The 18,234-nt window shown below is 37.6% G+C and overlaps 2 protein-coding genes across 2 annotated transcripts; both read right to left on the bottom strand.

Moving 5' to 3' along the window:
* Positions 1–773: 773 nt before the first annotated feature.
* On the bottom strand, positions 774–4,746 carry LOC105932559 (extracellular calcium-sensing receptor-like). Its single transcript, XM_036128908.1, has 6 exons — positions 4,556–4,746; positions 4,175–4,472; positions 3,288–4,079; positions 2,889–3,116; positions 2,630–2,753; positions 774–1,687 (listed from the first exon to the last, which is right to left on the bottom strand). The coding sequence occupies exons 1-6, from the start codon at positions 4,591–4,593 to the stop codon at positions 774–776; spliced, it is 2,394 nt and encodes a 797-aa protein (XP_035984801.1). The 5' UTR covers positions 4,594–4,746.
* Positions 4,747–12,384: 7,638 nt separating this feature from the next.
* On the bottom strand, positions 12,385–16,328 carry LOC105932560 (extracellular calcium-sensing receptor-like). The gene is made up of 5 exons (XM_036128883.1): positions 16,050–16,328; positions 15,178–15,969; positions 14,773–15,000; positions 14,504–14,627; positions 12,385–13,298 (listed from the first exon to the last, which is right to left on the bottom strand). The coding sequence occupies exons 1-5, from the start codon at positions 16,311–16,313 to the stop codon at positions 12,385–12,387; spliced, it is 2,322 nt and encodes a 773-aa protein (XP_035984776.1). The 5' UTR covers positions 16,314–16,328.
* Between the last annotated feature and the right edge of the window lie 1,906 nt (positions 16,329–18,234).

Raw genomic sequence — 18,234 nt, 5'->3', positions numbered from 1 at the left:
CTCACTGACAGTTGTGTGGTGAGAGCCTGCTGGAAAAGAAACAGATTTAGGTCCTCAGCTAGCTAATCATACATTTTACCATCCGTTACGTCGCTTCGTCCCACTGGCAGAAAGTGTGGGGATTGTGGGAATTGGCCACAAGAAATGTAGGCCACAGTATGCTGGACTATGAAGGGTAAAAAACATTTCTGGAGTGTCAGAGCAGAGTCTTCGCAGCTCACAGTATGCGCAAAGCATGCCTGAGTATGTGGGAGTCTTTAGACAGCTTGTGCCTGGAGTATGCACTAGCAAATATATTTAGTGCGCCTTGTAATCTGGTGTGCCTTTTATGTGGACAGAGAGGAACAAAGACACGTTAATTCACAGTGTGCCTTATGGTCCGAAAAATACAGTACTTCTTTTCATCTCTTCACAGCCCAAGGAAACAAGAGTAAATAACATTGAAATTCCAAGAGTTGTCAATGTGGCAGTCCCAGCTGTCTTTAGTATGGTAAGGCTATGAGATCCTCCAGAATGAGTTGGAGCATGAACGTGGTGACTAGTATTTCCAATTTGGATCTGTTATTTATTTATTTATTTATTTGCTTGCCGAAATAAATAAATAAAGTTGCCTACAAAAAAAGAGCGCACATATGAATTTAAAAAGCTTTTATTTGTTAAAGTATATGTGTGAAAAAGTTATATGCCTATAGTTTATAGAAACATGGCTGATGAAGGAAGGTAAACATAAAATAAAAAAAACTCAAAACATTTATATTACTAATGCTTACTTTTCAGAATGGCTTTGGTAGGCCTTTCCCCATCATATTCTTTTTTGTATTTTTCTCTGGTTTTAGTAACATGATATAACATTTTGGAATAAAAATACAGATTAACAGACCAAAAGTGGAAGCAAGAATAGCAAAGATTTCTACAGCAACACTGAAATTTCCAGGAGAGCTTACATACGCTGGAATAAACGTGATCCATACAGCACAGAATATCAGCATGCTGAAAGTAATAAACTTGGCTTCGTTAAAATTATCAGGCAGCTTTCGAGCCAAAAAAGCAAAAACAAAACACAACACAGCAAGAAGTCCTATGTAACCAAGTACAGACCAGAAGCCAACGGCTGAGCCAAGAGCACACTCTAGGATAAATTTTTCTTTGAATTCCTTAAAATTTTTGGATGGAAAAGGAGGAGAGATTGTTAACCAAAGAATGCAGATGATTACTTGAACAAGAGTGAAACCCAGAACACTAAGTCTCTGCTGTGTAGGCCCAAACCATTTCATCATATTTCTCCCAGGAAGTGTAGCTTTAAATGCCATTAAAACCACCATTGTTTTCCCCAGGACACAAGAGAGACAGAGCACAAAGGTGATGCCAAATGCTGTGTGTCGCAGCATGCAGGACCACTTTGAAGGCTGGCCAATGAAAGTTAGAGAGCAGAGAAAACAAAGAGTCAGGGAGAACAGAAGGAGGAAGCTCAGCTCAGAATTGTTTGCCTTCACAAGAGGGGTTTTTCTGTTTTTGTAAAAAATGAATATCACAATAGCTGTTACGCATGTTCCAAATAAAGCAGCAGTAGTGAGAAGTATACCCATAATTTCATCGTATGATAAAAAAACTGCTTCCATCTGTATACATGCATCTCTTCTCTGATTTGACCAGGATTCAGGGGGGCATCTCACACAGCTGACAGCATCTGCAAAATATGAATGTTAAGGATTACATTAGTATTGTAGTGTATGGGTTTATTTATTTTTTATATAAGATGTCATTAAGTAAAGGAAGAATAGTTGAGACGTCCTTAAAATGGGTTAGGGAGATTTCCAGTCATAGTGTTTTAAATCTTGAAAATCTTGAGATCTGATGAAGAGTTTTTCAAAAAGATCTGTCATCTCTATCTTTTTTATTTTGCCAGAATTTTATGTTACTGGAGATTTAGCAACTTTACTTTTGAAATGTGGACTTTGAAAACATTCTCCACCAACAGATTTTAATGCCTGTCAGTTTTTATAAGTTAACTGCTGCGAAAATATTCAGAGAGATATTTGTGTATGGGAGTCAAAAGATTCATAGATTACATCATATTTCTGTCTTTCTCTTTTAGACTTTGCTCTAAACATTTTATTTTTATGCTATTCTAAAGAAAGCCTGCCATCTGTAAGTACTTAATTTACGGTGTTGATTATCATTTGGCATTTTTACTAGAATTGTATAGGGCTCAGCAAAACTTTCATTGTGTCAATCTAAAAATAGAAAACATGTCATATCTCTATGTTGACTATAAAATTATGTATAAGATATATAAAAATCTTATAATTTTATCTTACTATAAAATTATGTATAAGATGTATTCTACATTCTACACTCTGTAGCACCTCATCTGTGGAATGTCCTACTCAACTATCTGAAGATGCTACAAAATGTTTAGTATTTTAAGAAATACTTTTCTATTTAAAGAAATGCTAGTGTTTAAATGTTCTTTGAATCTTGCTGGTTTTAGTGCTTGTTTTTGTTTATTTTACTCACTTTCCCTCCTGTGGCATTTTGAGAATTAAATATAGAAAATGTATCATAGGGGTAACAAAGAATCATTATTATTTTAAATAAATAAAATATTTTGCACCAAGATGTTCTAAACCTGTAATGTTGCTCATTTCTCCTTCGGCACATCTTATACAATCATGACAGCAAACAGGCTTTCCTTTCTGGAGAACCTTGCGAGTCCCTGGGGGACACGTCTCACTGCAAACCGACACAGGTACCTGCAAAAGCAGAAAACAGTTAATTATTTGCCTTGACCTGATTTATTCATTCACAAAAAAATAAAAGTAATGAAGCAATAAAATATTTTTTCACGTTATTAAAGACATCAAATTCACAGTTGCAGCTGTTTGTACCTGCGGTGAGCTCTGTGCCCAAAGTAAGGACTTGTTTTGCAGTTTTAACTGTTTGTCAAATGGTAATGATGCGTCATAAAAACCAACCGTTACAAAGTCCAAAATGCCATTTTCTTTTGGTTGCCAGTTTATAACTTCATACTTTGCAGCTGGATCTCCATTCTCATTAAAGTAAACCTCCTCTCCCTCCTTTGTTTTGAAGTGAATCTTTTTAATGTGCTTTAAAATCTAAGGAAACAGGCACTTTTTATGTTAATAAAATCATAAAATTAATTACATAATTTCTTGTGTAACTATCTGACAGTTTTTCAACACTTTGTTTGATCTAAATTTATCAACAATATGTTTTTGGATTCAGATGAAAAATCATGTAATAAATAAGGTTGTTTTCATGCTTACCGTGAATGGATCTAGCTGCACATTCCTATTACATGATTTATCACATCCAAGAATATTGTGCAGAGCATGAGCCACAGCATACACTCCTTTATAGACATTGTTGAAAATGGGCATGAGTGACATATCAGTGAAGCTGTTTTCAACTCCAGTTAGATCCTCATGTCCAGTGCATTGTCTATAATTTTCAGCTGATGTCCCCATCTTAAATTTGCAGTTAAACAATGTCTCCCAGAATTCTGTATACAAGTCATTATTTAAAGATTTCAGTGGCCTCACATCAAGTATGAACTCTCTGAGACCACTCACATATGCATTAGGGATGGAAACGCCAATTGCTCCATCCAGTATGTGATTCTTATCTACTGCTGCAATTTGAGAATCAAAGATCCAGGACTCACTGCCGACCCACTGGTAGCCAGTTAAGTTATAGTTGGACAGCTCATGTATAAGCACATCCATGTCCAGGTGTGATACAAAAGCCACAATCACTTTGGAGGTGGAAGCCTGTATAGTTTCAATTACCTTTCGGATTTTTTCTGTTGAATCTGTTCTAAAGAAAGAAACTGAATATTCTAGACAAATGCCCAGCTGCTCTGCAATCTCTGTGAATGTAGCCATGCCATTATTTCCATAATCATCATTTGTTCTAACAGCTCCAACCCAAGTCCAACCAAAATGTTTGACCAGCTGTGCGAGGGCTCTGCTCTGGTAGTAGTCACTGGGTATTGTTCTGAGAAATGATGGATACTTGGTTTTATCACTGAGACAAGCACATGTGGCAAAGTGGCTGATCTGAAAGAAAACACAACAAAATATATTTTTTGAAAAAAAAAACACAACAAAATATATTTTTACAAAACAGTTTTAGTTTTACAAGTTCTACTTACCAATGGTATGTGGAATGGTCCAATTAGAGTACCTATTGCAGTGCTAGGGGAGGAAGAAGTTTCTCCCACTATAGCCTGCACTTGTACAGGTTTAATACATAATGTCTCAGGGTTTGAATATCTATTCTCATTACCATTGTTTAAGGCCAGTGCAACTTTTATGGTTCTAGGAATGGATCCACAAGTGTCATAGATGTTATAGCCAAGATACATTCCTGGCAGTAGGTCTGTACTGTTGTTTATTTCCTCAATGGCGAAAAGCATAGTCTGAGCAAATTGAAACTCCCTGAAATTCAAACTTGATTCAGATTTACAAAAAGTTAGCATGGAAACAGGAAAACAATAGCAAAGTGTATCAAGCATTTCTGTGGTATTTTTTACCTGATGCATTGCAGTGCTGGGGGCTGTTGTCTATACATATTCTCTCTGTTCTTCCAACTGCTGTGGAAATAAAAGATTCCACCTATCACGATGTCACCATCCTGGGATAGCTGAGCAATCTCAGGATCACCTATCTGCCTGCATAATGGATCTTCCGTTTGCGAGAAAGACACCAAAACCAGCAGCTGTAAAAGTGCACATTCCATCTCAGGCCATCTCTGCATGAATATCATGTTTTCTGAAGTGACCATATCACAGGGTGGTATTTCATAAACTATGACATAAACTAATATTCTAATCACTACTCACGAATGAATCATCTTATATCTAATGAAGAGTCACATTGTGTCTCTGTGGGATTGACAAAAAGGAGAAAAGGGAGTGACATGATTACCAACTCTTATCTTCCTTTAAATATGATTTGCCTATGTGTTATGATTCATCCCTTGATATTTTTCCTTATTTTTTCTTTCATTCATACTAATATTCACTTTTCTAGTTATGCATTTTTCTGAAAGTTAAGGTTTTTGACATACATTTTTCCACTTCTGTACAATAACAAGTTCAGGGCAGTACAGATCAGGCAAAATTTATTAAAGAGATGGGAAATAATAATGTATCCATACACACTCAATGAAGCCATATAGTAATTGTAAATACATAGGAAATTATTTATTGTTTTAGTCAAGTTAAAATATGTTATCCTGATTGCACAAGACATGTAATTTCAATGTTTATGCATGCAGATTCAGGAGCCAAAACACAGACCACTGCCTCTGTGTTTTGGTGCACCCTACTTTGCCTTATTTTGTGTTTTCATTTAGCTTTCTGCCACAGTTCTAGTGGCTTCTTCAAGGAAGAGCTGATGAACATCAGAGCTACTACCCTTGTAGACTCATTTGCATCTTCTCTGACATCTACTGTGTACTTACTAGCAATTTTGATAAAGGTGGTTCACAAGAAACTGAGGCCCTGCAGAAGAGTGGAGAACTCAGGTCCGTTTGTGCGTCGCCACCAGATTACTCCCTGGAATTTTCCTCTCTATGTGATGATCTCGGTACTGGAGCTGGTCTGATCCATAATTCAGCACACCTGCTCAACTCCACCCTCGCTGCAATTAGCTCTCACTGTTTCCACCTGTTTTCATCTCCATCTAATCCACGTGCAGATCAGATTCCAGTGCCAGATTGTCTCAAGCCACACGATGCAAACTTTCCAGCGTTTTCTGATCCTGCCTGCCAGTCTGTTATCTGACCTGTTCTGCTTGATCATTTCTGAGTCTGCCTGACCCTGTCTGGATTCTGTCTGCCTGCCTGGATCCCTGACCTGATCTGTCCTTGGACCTGCCAACCTGCCTGACCTGTGCCGCCTGCCCGTTTACCCTACCCTGCCTGTCTGTGAGTATCGGATTCTGCCTAACCCTTCTGAAATCTCTGATCCCGCCAGTTATCAGACCTGGACCGGACCTGGACCTTCCCCCTCGGATTTCCCTACCTGTACTGCCGCTGGATATCTGTCTCTCTGTGTGTACAGACCCAGACCCCTCTGGATAACGCCCCGGAAAAAACCCTGAACGGAGTATCTGCCTGCCATTCGGCCGCCCAACGGCTTCTGTCCAAAGCCCGGTCCGACGTCGGATTCCTGCCCCGGACCAGTTCGCCGACATCAAAGCCGGTTCCCTAGGCTCTGGAGTCCCGCAATCAGGGGATTTCCAGTAAAAGAGCGAGCAGTGTGCCCCGACTCCCCACACCTGTGTGTTCTTTAAATAAAGCTTGTTGAAAACGTCACTGACCTGTCCTGGTTGAATTATGGGTCCAGTTTCCGTACGTTACACTCTAATGTCAGACTCTTTGCAACAAAGTGAATGAGACAATCTTTCTGCTGAAGACTTGTTCTTCCTTCTGTGCGTTTTGCTTTATGGAAACGTGGTTGTGTGGACACCAGGCTGCCCTACAGCTGAATGGTTTCCAACTCTTAAGAGTGCACAGACAGAGAGCAAAGGGATAAAAAAAATTCACCCAGATCTGGAGGCCATCATCATTCACTGCAAACCCTCCTACCTGGAAGTTTGAGAGGACATAAAAAGTGGACCAGTGAGGCTGTGGGAGCACGTTGGGTCCGCGGAAAAGAGCATTTCTCCGGTGCTGCTGGCAGGCAGTGGACAAAAGAGGTTAATTCCAGGGGTTTAGGGTTTCAGGGTTTATAGACTCTCTGGAGGTGTCATGCTATGAAGGGCGGCCCTTGGAAAGCTCCTATAGTCTCCCATTTCTTGTGGCTTTCAGCCTACAGACTCATTCAATTATTCCCCAACTTCTTTACTCATGTCTAGTTTTGTGAAGACTACGAAGGCAGCGTTTATACAATCACCCCATGATACGCCACCCACTGTAACACTGCTGTCCTATTAAAAACTGATGTAAGCTCCATTGTTCACCAGAACAGCTGCAGACCCGGTGACTCTTCTCCTTGCACAAGTTTAACAAAACTGTTTGAGTGCTCTCATCCATTTGGTTGTTCTTTAGTTTGCAGATAATTCTTTTTCCATGACAGGACCTATAAAGTCTGAGGCTTCTCCTATATTTTCAAAATGGTTTCCATGGTGTCTTGCAATGTTTATTTAGCAAGAAAGAATAGATGTGGCTAAAAAAAAAAGATTTATTTTGTTTAATTACCTATATATAAAATACTTAGGAAGTATTTTTTTTTTATTAAATTGAATTGGATAAATCAGATAAAGTAATATTTGCAATAGTGGCACCACTGGAAAAAAAATTGTTTAATGCCTTACCTTCACACAGATACCAAGGGTTTGCATTCAAACTTTATAGCTGTGGCAATGTTCTTGATTTATATCAGGTATGTGATTCAGGCGGAACTTGCTCCTAAACCCATCTGGGCTTAAAGCCATAGTTGGTAGTCCTGTTCAGATACACTTTTTATTATAACTGAGTAAAATGGTCCTGCTATCCTAAAAGTAGTCAATACATCATAGAGTCAGAAAAAAGTTGACTCGTTTATACTTACGTAGTCCTCTTGCAGCCAAATTTCTGTGAGACAAAACAAATTAGTCTGATTAGCATAAATTCATTCATTAACTAACAGTCTTTGGAGGGACAGACGTTATATTCAATAAGCCACATTTAATTGTTTTATTTTTTGGTTCAAGTCATATTGGTTTTTATTACATTTTTATGATTTGCTCCTTTTAAACCATGGGAAAAACAATGTCTACTGAGGTGATTGGTGGGTAACAGTATAAAAGCTGCAGAGAGGTGTGTTAAACTATGGCTCTGCTTCCTGATCTGGACCCTGGATAGTCAGGATTTTGGAGAACTAATAAATCTGGCCAGATTCCTAGAAAGCAGAGCTGCATCAGCCAAAGTAGGATGGATGCCGTTTGTTTGGATCAGAGCAGGTTTTCCCCAGAAAGTTTGCTAGTTATCAGTGTAGCCCATGTCATTTTCAGGACACCACCTAGACAGCCAGCCGTTGAATGATGACACGCAGCTAGACATGTCATCACTGGTCAGACCAGGCAGGGGACCAGATAAAATTATGGCGTCTGACACTGTTTCAGCAAATTTACACATTGAAGCAACACTAACTTTAGGGACCTCCGATTGTAGTAACCGGATGTCATTATTATTATTTATGCTTATCCTTAACAAGCAGTTCCTAATAGCACTTCACTCTAAGAGTGTGGTCTAATGGTGGTTCCTAGAGTCTCTAAAAGTAGAATGCGAGGTCTCTTCGGTGGAATCAACTCCCACTTTTAGTCCGTGAAGCAGACGCCCTGTCTACTTTTAAGATTAGGCCTAAAACCCTCATTTTAGACAAAGCTTTTAGTTAGACTGGCTTAGGTTATCCTGAGCTATCTGTGTAGTTATGCTGCTGGAGGGCATTAAGATCAATTTATCTTTGTCTGCTGAGTTCTCCGATTATTCACCAACTTTTAATTATTTGTTATCTCGACTTTTAACTTTATGTCCTGTCTGTCTTTTTCTCTTAGTAGTTCTCTGATAGTAGGTACATCTGGCCTGGCATTCTGTTTGGCTGTGATGCCATCCTGGGGGGCAGATCGGCTGTGCTACTGCTCTCTAATATAGAACGTATTGCTGGATCAGTTCTTCCCCAGTCGGTCGTGGTACAATGCTGTTTACACTGAGCCTGGTTGGCCTGGAGGTTTCTTCCTCTTAAATGGAAGTTTTCCTTTCCACTGTCGCTATACGTGCATGCTTGGTATGAGGGATTGCTAGGTTTCCTTAGAAAACGTTTTGGCCAATCTGTCTGTATGCTTTTATTGAATTGACTTTGTAAAGTGCCTTGGGATGACATGTGTTGTGAATAAAACAAAATTGAACTGATCATTGCAACATTGAAAAATTATCTCAATTGGTCTGCTTTGTTTATAGTGTGTTCATATGTGTCCCCTATAGATCAGACTGTGTTTGATTCTTCATTACTGCATTATTGTTTATTGTATTCTTGTATAAGTAAGCACATCATGAGTACTGTACAATCCAGAGGGAAATTAATTTCATGTGTACAAATACCTGGCAAGTAAAGCTGTTTCTGATCACTATATAATCATTGCCAGCTTTTTACTCAGTCCGTCAAAAATTCTGAGATGAATAAAACAAATGGTTGAAATAGCTTTTTCTCTTTTACTTAGTGCACAGCATTCATTAAAAATATACCACAATATAAATTCAAATACAGAGATCATTTACATCTATTCTTGTTTATCGTCCAAATTTTGGAATAATTGAACATAACATGCCCATTATTTTGGGAGAAAAAAGGAACAGACAAATGAAAAATTTATTTCTAAATGTAGTATTTGTAATGAACTGAGACAGGGGACCCAGTATTCAGCCAGACAAGCAGAGTGATGTTTAAAAACTGTTTATTTCCAACAGGCAGCGGATCAGAAATCGGGACGACAGAGGCAGGCAGGAATAGAGAAGGGGAAACCAGAGTCTGTAATCCAATAAACAGTCCAGGGTAAAGCCAGGTGATCAGATGTGCACAAGTTTCCAGAGCAGAATCCAGGGGCAGAGTCAGAGCGTCTATACAGGGCCGTAACTGGCAAGCTTTCAGATCCAACAAGGACTAGGCAAACTCAGAAAAACAGGAGACCAGGCAAAGATCGAATAACAGGCAGGCAGGCTGGCAGAAACGCTAGATAAGACTCACCAGAAGGATTGTAATGATATGGCACTGATGACTGGTCTGGAGACTGGTTATATAGTGGCAGATGCAGGTGGTTCAGATGAGTGGTAACGAGGAATGGGCGAAGCAAAGCAGGTGTGTGAAATGAGTGATGAGACCAGGCATCAGTACCGAGATCATGACAGTATTTCCATCCACAAATATATTGAGGAAATGTTTGATGGTTTGATAAATTATTTGAGAAAATTATTGTTGTAATATGTGCCCTCATCATTGTGAATTTTTATTTACTTTTGTGACCATGTGCTGGGAGCTTGGCAACAGTCTCATGTGTGCACCAGAAGTGTCCCATATGAACCAAATTTGTGTACAATAAATAATTTGATTACATACAGTCTCATCCTTCCAGAGGGCAAATAATGATTGAATACCTGCCAGTACAGGTAGTAGAGGATATATAACCTGGTTTTGGAATAAATACAGCACCCAATACATGGCCAATATACATGGCCCTGACTCAAACTAAATATAGACCAATTCACGCGTGATGTCCCGCGCTACATCCGGATCCCGCTGGTAGGCAAAAACAGTACTGTTCTCGTCTACCACCGTGACAAAACGGGTGAATACGAGCGTGCTTTTAGTTAGTTTATTTTTGGAATCTAAACAATGCCTACCACTTGTTGTGCTCCCGATTGCACACAGAGGCAATCCAAATCGTCGGATGTACGTTTCTTTCGTTTACCGAAGGACGAAGAAAGACGAAAGAAATGGATAATTTCAATGAAAAGGATGCAGGCAGACAATCCCAATCGACTGTGGGAGCCATCATACCACGACAGAATTTGCAGTCTACACTTCATCTCCGGTAAATACACCTTAATTTTGCACTAGTCATTGTTCTACTTAAATAATTATATAAATAAATAAATTAGGATATATACTTAAGTCAAGACGTAAACGTTCGTTTCGTAATAATATACGTACATGTACAATGTATGCAAACCCTCTGGCATGAGTCTGTGAAAAGGATTAATAAGACAAAAACAACAAAATAATCCTTTGTGAACAATGTTTTCTTTTTTTTAACCTACCGGTGCCCGGTCTTCCTCTTTGCTGATGCGCTGTGTCTGACTCCACTTTCGTATGTTACACAAACATGTCTGAACATGTCCTGATATGAAATAGTTGTAGCCGTCAAGTGATTTCATGGCTTTCATGCTCTCTCATGTGCACTGGGCTGGCGTGTAGATAAGGTAGCTCCTTATGTCGCTGTATGGAACACTTGGCCAGCATTTCACAAACTCACTCCATCCCTTCAGGCTTTTGCTGGCTTTTACTCTTATAACGATCTTGTGATACATTATCTAAAGAACAAAAATACGTTGAAAACTCGTCTTTTTCTTTGTTTTTGTCCGCCATTGTATTTGCCTTTTGCCTACCAGTCCGGCGCGCATCCATCTGTGATTGCTCCATTGGAGATGTATTTCAGAAGGAGGGGCCTTATCAAAAATCCTTACATATGATTGGATAAACCACTTGTCGGTCATCTTTACATTTGGAAGATCAAGCTCTTGCCTAACCAGTCGGGAGAATGGTAAAAACTTTGTTTCCACTAACAAAAACCTTTAAAGCCATTCTCTGGCATTCTTTTAAATAATTAATATTCAGTAGAGCCCTGCAATAGGCTGGCGACCTTTTCAGGGCGTACCCCGCCTCTCGCCCATTGTCTGCTGGAGATAGGCACCAGCACCCCTCGCGACCCCACAAGGGATAAAGTGTGTTGGAAAATGGATGGATGGATGGATATTCGGTAGATTGGACAGCACTGATGAAATAGCGCATCAATTATACCGCTTGCTTCCTCAGTGCAAGCCACCATTGTTGTCTGAATCCAAACAATCACTTCTCTGATACGTCACATCTACAAAAATCCCGCCCGGCAATCCCGATTGGCTCAACCTTTTTATGTGATATTGAAATCTCTCCCAATGGTGGCATTTCCAGAAGAATGTGTGGAGCCGTGTGGAGCTCTGCTGAACGATATCCATCTGGAGAGAGTCAGGTGGACTTGTACCCTTTAACTTTAACATATATCTATATTCTTCATTCAAACCTCTCCAAAGAACTGTTGTTTTTGTATTATTTAGTTTCTGTCCAGTGCCATGTAAAAAAAGAAAAAAGAAAAATCAAAACCAAAAAAATTACCAGTAGCACTTTTTGTTCCTTTAATTAGGGTAAAAAGCTGACAGAAAACTTTAAGGCATATGTGATACTAATTATGTGCTAATTTGAAACGTGACTGTATTATAAAAAGGAACTGTCTCTATACGGGTGCCAACTGCTCCAACCTTGCAATTTAAATATATAATTGTAAAAATAAACTACAAATGGTTTCTTCTTACAGTTTCATATATTGACAACTTAAAGACTTTTAATTGAGTCACTTTCCAAGAGCAATAAAGTATTGCCTGTCTATAAACTCTTTTTGGTTTTTAATTTTTTTCTTTACACATACATATGAATTCAAAAATTGATTCATAATGAGATGTTCATGATGACTAAAAGCTAACTGCATGTACTGTATATCACAATAAAAAAATGTACATCTTTATCCAGCAGTTTGCAGTGCTTTTGCCATCACTTAATAGTGTTCTTTAAAATGACTTTGATGGCACTTTCCCCATTATGTGCTTTTTGGTATTTTTCTCAGGTTTGAGTAACATGATATAACATTTTGGAATAAAAATACAGATTAGCAGACCAAAAGTGGAAGCAAGAATAGCAAAGATTTCTACAGCAACACTGAAATTTCCAGGAGAGCTGACATATGCCGGGATAAAAGTTATCCATACAGCACAGAATATTAGCATGCTGAAGGTAATGAATTTAGCTTCGTTAAAATTATCAGGCAGCTTTCGAGCTAAAAAAGCAAAAACAAAACACAACACAGCAAGAAGTCCTATATAACCAAGTACAGACCAGAAACCCACAGCTGAGCCAAGAGCACACTCTAAGATAATTTTGTCTTTGAATTCCTTAAAGTTTTTGAAGGGAAAAGGAGGAGAGATTGTTAACCACAGGATGCAAATGATTACTTGAACAAGAGTGAAACCCAGGACACTGAATCTCTGCTGTGTAGCTCCAAACCATTTCATCATATTTCTCCCAGGAAGCGTAGCTTTAAATGCCATTAAAACCACCATTGTTTTCCCCAGGACACAAGAGAGACAGAGCACAAAGGTGATGCCAAATGCTGTGTGTCGGAGCATGCAGGACCACTTTGAAGGCTGGCCAATGAAAGTTAGAGAGCAGAGAAAACAAAGAGTCAGGGAGAAAAGAAGGAGGAAGCTCAGCTCAGAGTTGTTTGCTCTGACAAGAGGAGTTTTCCTGTATCTGAAAAAAATTACTATCACAATAGCTGTTATGCATGTTCCAAACAATGCCGCAGTAGTGAGGAGTATACCCATAATTTCCTCATATGATAAATAAACAGCTTCCTTCTTTACACAGACATCTCTTCTCTTGTTTGGCCACATTTCAGGGGGACATCTCACACAGGTGACAGCATCTGCAAAGTTTATAGAATTAAAGACGGCATTAGTATTGTGATTTATTTAGTTATTTTGATTCTAAAGGAAAAGCAAATTTAGCAAATTGGGAAAAACTGAGACATATGCAAAACAGTTACAGTTTTCCAGCCAAGGTGAAGTGGGCCATGAATAATCTTAAAATTTCATCAAACATCTTTATTCTTTTAACTTTGTAAGAATATGAAATCACAAACATAAGTCAGCATCCATGTTGGAATTGAAACTTGTAAACAGATTTTTTCTGTGTTGCTCTTTGCTACACACCCATTTGACAGCATGCTAAAACAAATATATAGTCATGTATTTGAACATTATTGAAAAAATGTATTTATTTCAATGATTGAATTCACAAAGTGAAACTGATAAATTACAAACAGACTAATGTTTCCAAGCCCTAATTTATGTCAAATATGACGATTTTCCACTTGAAGCTGACACAAACATTACAATATTACAGACCAAAAACAAAAATGTGTTACATGAATGTTAGCTTAATGAAAGCATGTTTAAAACATGCCACATGTCGATGTGCCTCTGAGCAAGGCACTTAACCCTAAATTACCTATCAATTTGTTTATAAATGCACTTGACTTACATGCATCATTACAATGCCATTCTAATTTATTGAGTATGACTGTATACAACTTCTATAGTGCAGGCAAATACTTTGAATTTGTATAGAAGTTTAAGTGACTCGGCAATACTTGGATTATTCTTAAAATAGACAGAAGACCACTTAACATAAATATTTGTTATGGGGTATATTGTGAGTTTGTTGATTAGAACGTATAGTAATCTACAACAGTATAACGCACAACAGGACATAATTACTCTACCCTTGCAACTTTCTAAAATCAATATTAATTCCTTTTTAAAATAAAATTAAAAATTGCAGACTCTAATGAGTCCCTCTTGTTATTATCATCCTTTGCTACATTATTATCTTTAGTTTGTACTGACATGATGTTTATTGAACAGAAATGGACTCAATTACAGTCTTGCAATGTCCAAACATAGATTTTGAAGAATGAAAGTGATGTAAATAAGTTTGATATACTTATTCTTACAGAGGAAAAAAAAAAAGTGTTATTTATTTGACTGATACATTTTGGCTATTACTGTTTTGTGCTATATACATGTATAGAAAAAAATATTTATAAATTTGCAAAAAGTCGTTCTATACCTGTAATGTTGCTAATTTCTCCTTCAGCACATTTTACACAGTCATGGCAGCAAACAGGCTTTCCTTTCTGGAGAACCTTATGTGTTCCTGGGGGACACTTCTCACTGCAAACTGAGACAGGTACCTGGAAAAGCAACCTTTACAAATTTATATGGCATTCTCACAGGTCTTTATTACAACTTTTAATATATAAAAATGTTATATATTTACTGATATTATTTACTTCAAACACCAACAAGCACCTAACTAACAATAATAATAATGTGTACCTGTGTTGATCTCTTTGCCCAAATTAAGGACTTATTTTGAAGACTTAGCTGTTTCTCAAATGGTAATGATGCATCATAAACACCAACTGTAACAAAGTCCAAAGTGCCATTTTCTCTTGGCTGCCAGTGCATTACTTCATATTTTGCTGCTGGATCTCCATTCTTATTAAAGTAAACCTCTTCTCCCTCCTTTGTTTTGAAGTAAATCTTTCGAATGTGCTGAAAAATCTAAGAGAATGTGGTTTCATTGCATAAATGAAAATATAATACTAATATTACTACTACTACTACTACTAATAATAATAATAATAATAATAATAATAATAATAATAAAAATACATGCATGTCTTCTGATGATGATGTATTTAAATGTAAAACCCTTCACAGGGTTAATTTTATTCTCACCGTGAAAGGATCTAGCTGCACATTGCTGTTGCATCTTTTATCACATTCAAGAATATTATGCAGAGCATGAGCCACAGCATACACTCCTTTATAGACATTGTTGAAAATGGGCATGAGTGACATATCGGTGAAGCTGTTTTCCATTCCAGTCAGATCCTCATTACCAGTGCATTCTTGATACTTTTCACCTGATTTCTCCTGCTTGAACCTGCAGCTAAACAATGTCTCCCAGAACTCTGTATATAAGTCATTATTTAAAGATTTCAGTGGCCTCACATCAAACATGAAATCTTTGAGACCACTCACATGTGCTTTAGGGATGGAGACACCTATTGCTCCATCCAGAATGTGATTCTTGTCCACTGTTGCAAACTGAGAATCAGAGATCCATCCTTCACTTCCCACCCACTGGTACCCAGTCAAGTTGTGGTTGGACAGCTCATGTATAAGCATGTCCATGTCCAGGTGAGCAACAAAGGCGATAATCACCTTTGATGTTGAAGCCTTTATGGTATTGATTACCTTTTGCATTTTTTCTGTTGAATCTGTTCTAAAGAAAGAAATAGAATATTCCAGACAAATGCCCAGCTGCTCTGCAGTTTCCGTGAATATAGCTATGCCATTATTGCCATAATCATCATTGCTCCTAACTGCTCCAACCCAACTCCAACCAAAATGTTTCACCAAATGTGCCAGAGCTCTGCTCTGATAATAGTCACTGGGTACCGTTCTAAGAAAGGATGAATATTTAGTTTTATCACTGAGACAAGCACATGTGGCAAAGTGGCTGATCTGAAAGAAAAGATGCAAAATAAAATTAATAATAATAATTCCATCTGAAAAGTAATTTTTGTTCCACCAGTTCTACTCACCAGTGGTATATTAAATGGTCCAATGAGAGTAGCTATTGCAGTGCTTGGAGAGGAAGACGTTTCTCCCACTATAGCCTGCACTTGTACAGGTTTGGTACATAGTGTTTCAGAGTTTGAAGATAGACTCTCATCGCCATTGTTCAAGGCAAGTGCAACTTTTATACTTCCGGGAATGGAACCACAAGTGTCATATATGCTGTATCCAAGAGAAATACCTGGCAGTAGGTCTGTTCTGTTATTTATCTCTTCAATTGCAAAAAGCATGGTCTGAGCAAATTGGATTTCTCTGAAATTCAAACTTGAATCAAACAACATTAATAGATAATTGCATTTTTTCCTGACATAGAAACAGTTGTATTGTACGCGAAGCATTCACTTACACTGTTATAACATTTAAATTTTGTATAATTTACCTGATGCATTGCAGCGGCAAGGGTTTTTGTTCATAGCTGTTCTCTGTGTTCTTCCAGCTGCTGTGAAAATAGAAGATTCCTCCCAAATTTATGTCACCATCCTTGTATAATTGAGGGATCTCAGGATCTCCTAGCTGCCTACATAATGGCTTCTCAGTCTGTGAGAAAGAGACCAATAACAACAATTGTAAAAGTGCACACCCCAACTCAGGCCACCTCTGCATGAATGTCATGTCTGCAGAAACCAATTCATCAGGTGACATTTTATAAACCTTCTTTCGAATTTAAACTTGAAAAGATATTTATAAATTCAGCTCATACATGAGGGACAGTGATATTTGTCGCTGTGGGACTATAAGGTGGAGAAAGGTGAGGAGGAATGTTGAAGTGCTTGAGTTACAAGTTGAATATGTATGTCTTTGGGCAGAACTCTTTACTTTAAAATTCAAGTTTAATCGAGCAAAGTATAATAAGTGTGTGTCTTATCCAATAACTTATTTATCCAATGACATATTTACTTCTAATTCAATAAACAGTAACAGTAAAAAAAAAGTAAATAAAGCTGTTCTTGTTTTAAAGCCATTGCTGTCAGTAAGTCATAGAAAATCATCTGTTCAAGCCTACTCTTAAAGAGGTTTTAAGCAGAGATTACAAGGTGCCTCAGATAAAGCAGCCTCATTTTGAGAACATTAATATTATTTTGAAGTACATATGCCATAAGGTATTTAAAATGTTTAGGATTGTAATACATAAGCATTTTGTTAATGGGTAATCAAATGGTCTGGGTCACCAAAACATTGGCTTTTGTATGGAGACTTTTTCATGAAGAGGAAAAAAATGGAATGTAACAAAAGAAAAATCACACTGCAAGTTTAGATAATTTTTTTTAATCAAGCTTTTATTTTTGACAAAAAGAGAAAGGTCACATGTCAATGTAAGGAACATAGTAATAGTGCTTTACATTCATTTGGAAATTTTTGCCGATCTGCATGCTATGTTCAATTTGCCTCAGAAGTCAGAGCTAGGGATGGCATCCCACCTAAGATTAAGACAGAAATTCAGTGGGATTTCCTGTTTGATGTTGATCTAACTGCTATAAGTTATACAATAGGATATCAATGTTTTTTCAATGTGTGGCTCTTGTTTAATGAGGTATAAGCTGTCAGGAGTGCCAAGAAAATAGTTTATACATACAAACTGATAAGGTTGCATTGAGATCTTCCACTTTCCTAGTTGGAGATCCAAATTCATAGGCGTACTTAATGGCAGTTCTTGTATGTATGAGTACAAACCATTATATTTACAGTGAGATCAGATTTCTACTAAAACATGAATATTTTATGCATGAAAAGACCTCTGTTGTGTATATATATATATATATATATATATATATATATATATATATATATATATATATATATATATATATATATATATATATATTGATAAGACATCTTAAAGGGCTTTCAGTGTCCCTTTATTCATTAGATGTTTCTTTGTATTGTATTGGGGTTTAAATAAAATAATGTAACACTTGGGGAAAAAAATACAAAACAGCATTCCATAACTTGATGCTAGAATGGCAAATATTTCTACAGCAACACTGAATTTTCCAGGGGAACTCACATAAGCTGGGATAAAAGTGATCCACACGGCACAGAAAATCAGCATGCTGAAAGTGATAAATCTAGCTTCATTGAAATTGTCAGGGAGCTTTCTGGCTAAGAAGGCCAATCCAAAGCATAATATCGCTAAAATCCCAATATATCCCA

This window comes from Fundulus heteroclitus, unplaced genomic scaffold (genome assembly GCF_011125445.2).
Source record: "Fundulus heteroclitus isolate FHET01 unplaced genomic scaffold, MU-UCD_Fhet_4.1 scaffold_124, whole genome shotgun sequence".
Lineage (NCBI taxonomy): Eukaryota > Metazoa > Chordata > Actinopteri > Cyprinodontiformes > Fundulidae > Fundulus > Fundulus heteroclitus.
Note: the sequence above shows the minus strand (reverse complement) of the source record. Positions and strands in the feature narration are given on the sequence as shown.

What these genes read in the sequence shown, in the direction of transcription:
- LOC105932559 (XM_036128908.1), bottom strand. Translation starts at nt 4,593, where the DNA reads ATGTATAGACAACAGCCCCCAGCACTGCAATGCATCAG. An exon ending in CCAGCACTGCAATGCATCAG is followed by an intron (nt 4,473 to 4,555) that starts GTAAAAAATACC and finishes ATCTGAATCAAG; the next exon opens with TTTGAATTTCAGGGAGTTTC. An exon ending in AGAAATGAGCAACATTACAG is followed by an intron (nt 1,688 to 2,629) that starts GTTTAGAACATC and finishes CATATTTTGCAG; the next exon opens with ATGCTGTCAGCTGTGTGAGA.
- LOC105932560 (XM_036128883.1), bottom strand. Translation starts at nt 16,313, where the DNA reads ATGCTTTTTGCAATTGAAGAGATAAATAACAGAACAGACCTACTGCCA. An exon ending in GACCATTTAATATACCACTG is followed by an intron (nt 15,970 to 16,049) that starts GTGAGTAGAACT and finishes CTTTTCTTTCAG; the next exon opens with ATCAGCCACTTTGCCACATG. An exon ending in GGGCAAAGAGATCAACACAG is followed by an intron (nt 14,628 to 14,772) that starts GTACACATTATT and finishes TTGCTTTTCCAG; the next exon opens with GTACCTGTCTCAGTTTGCAG.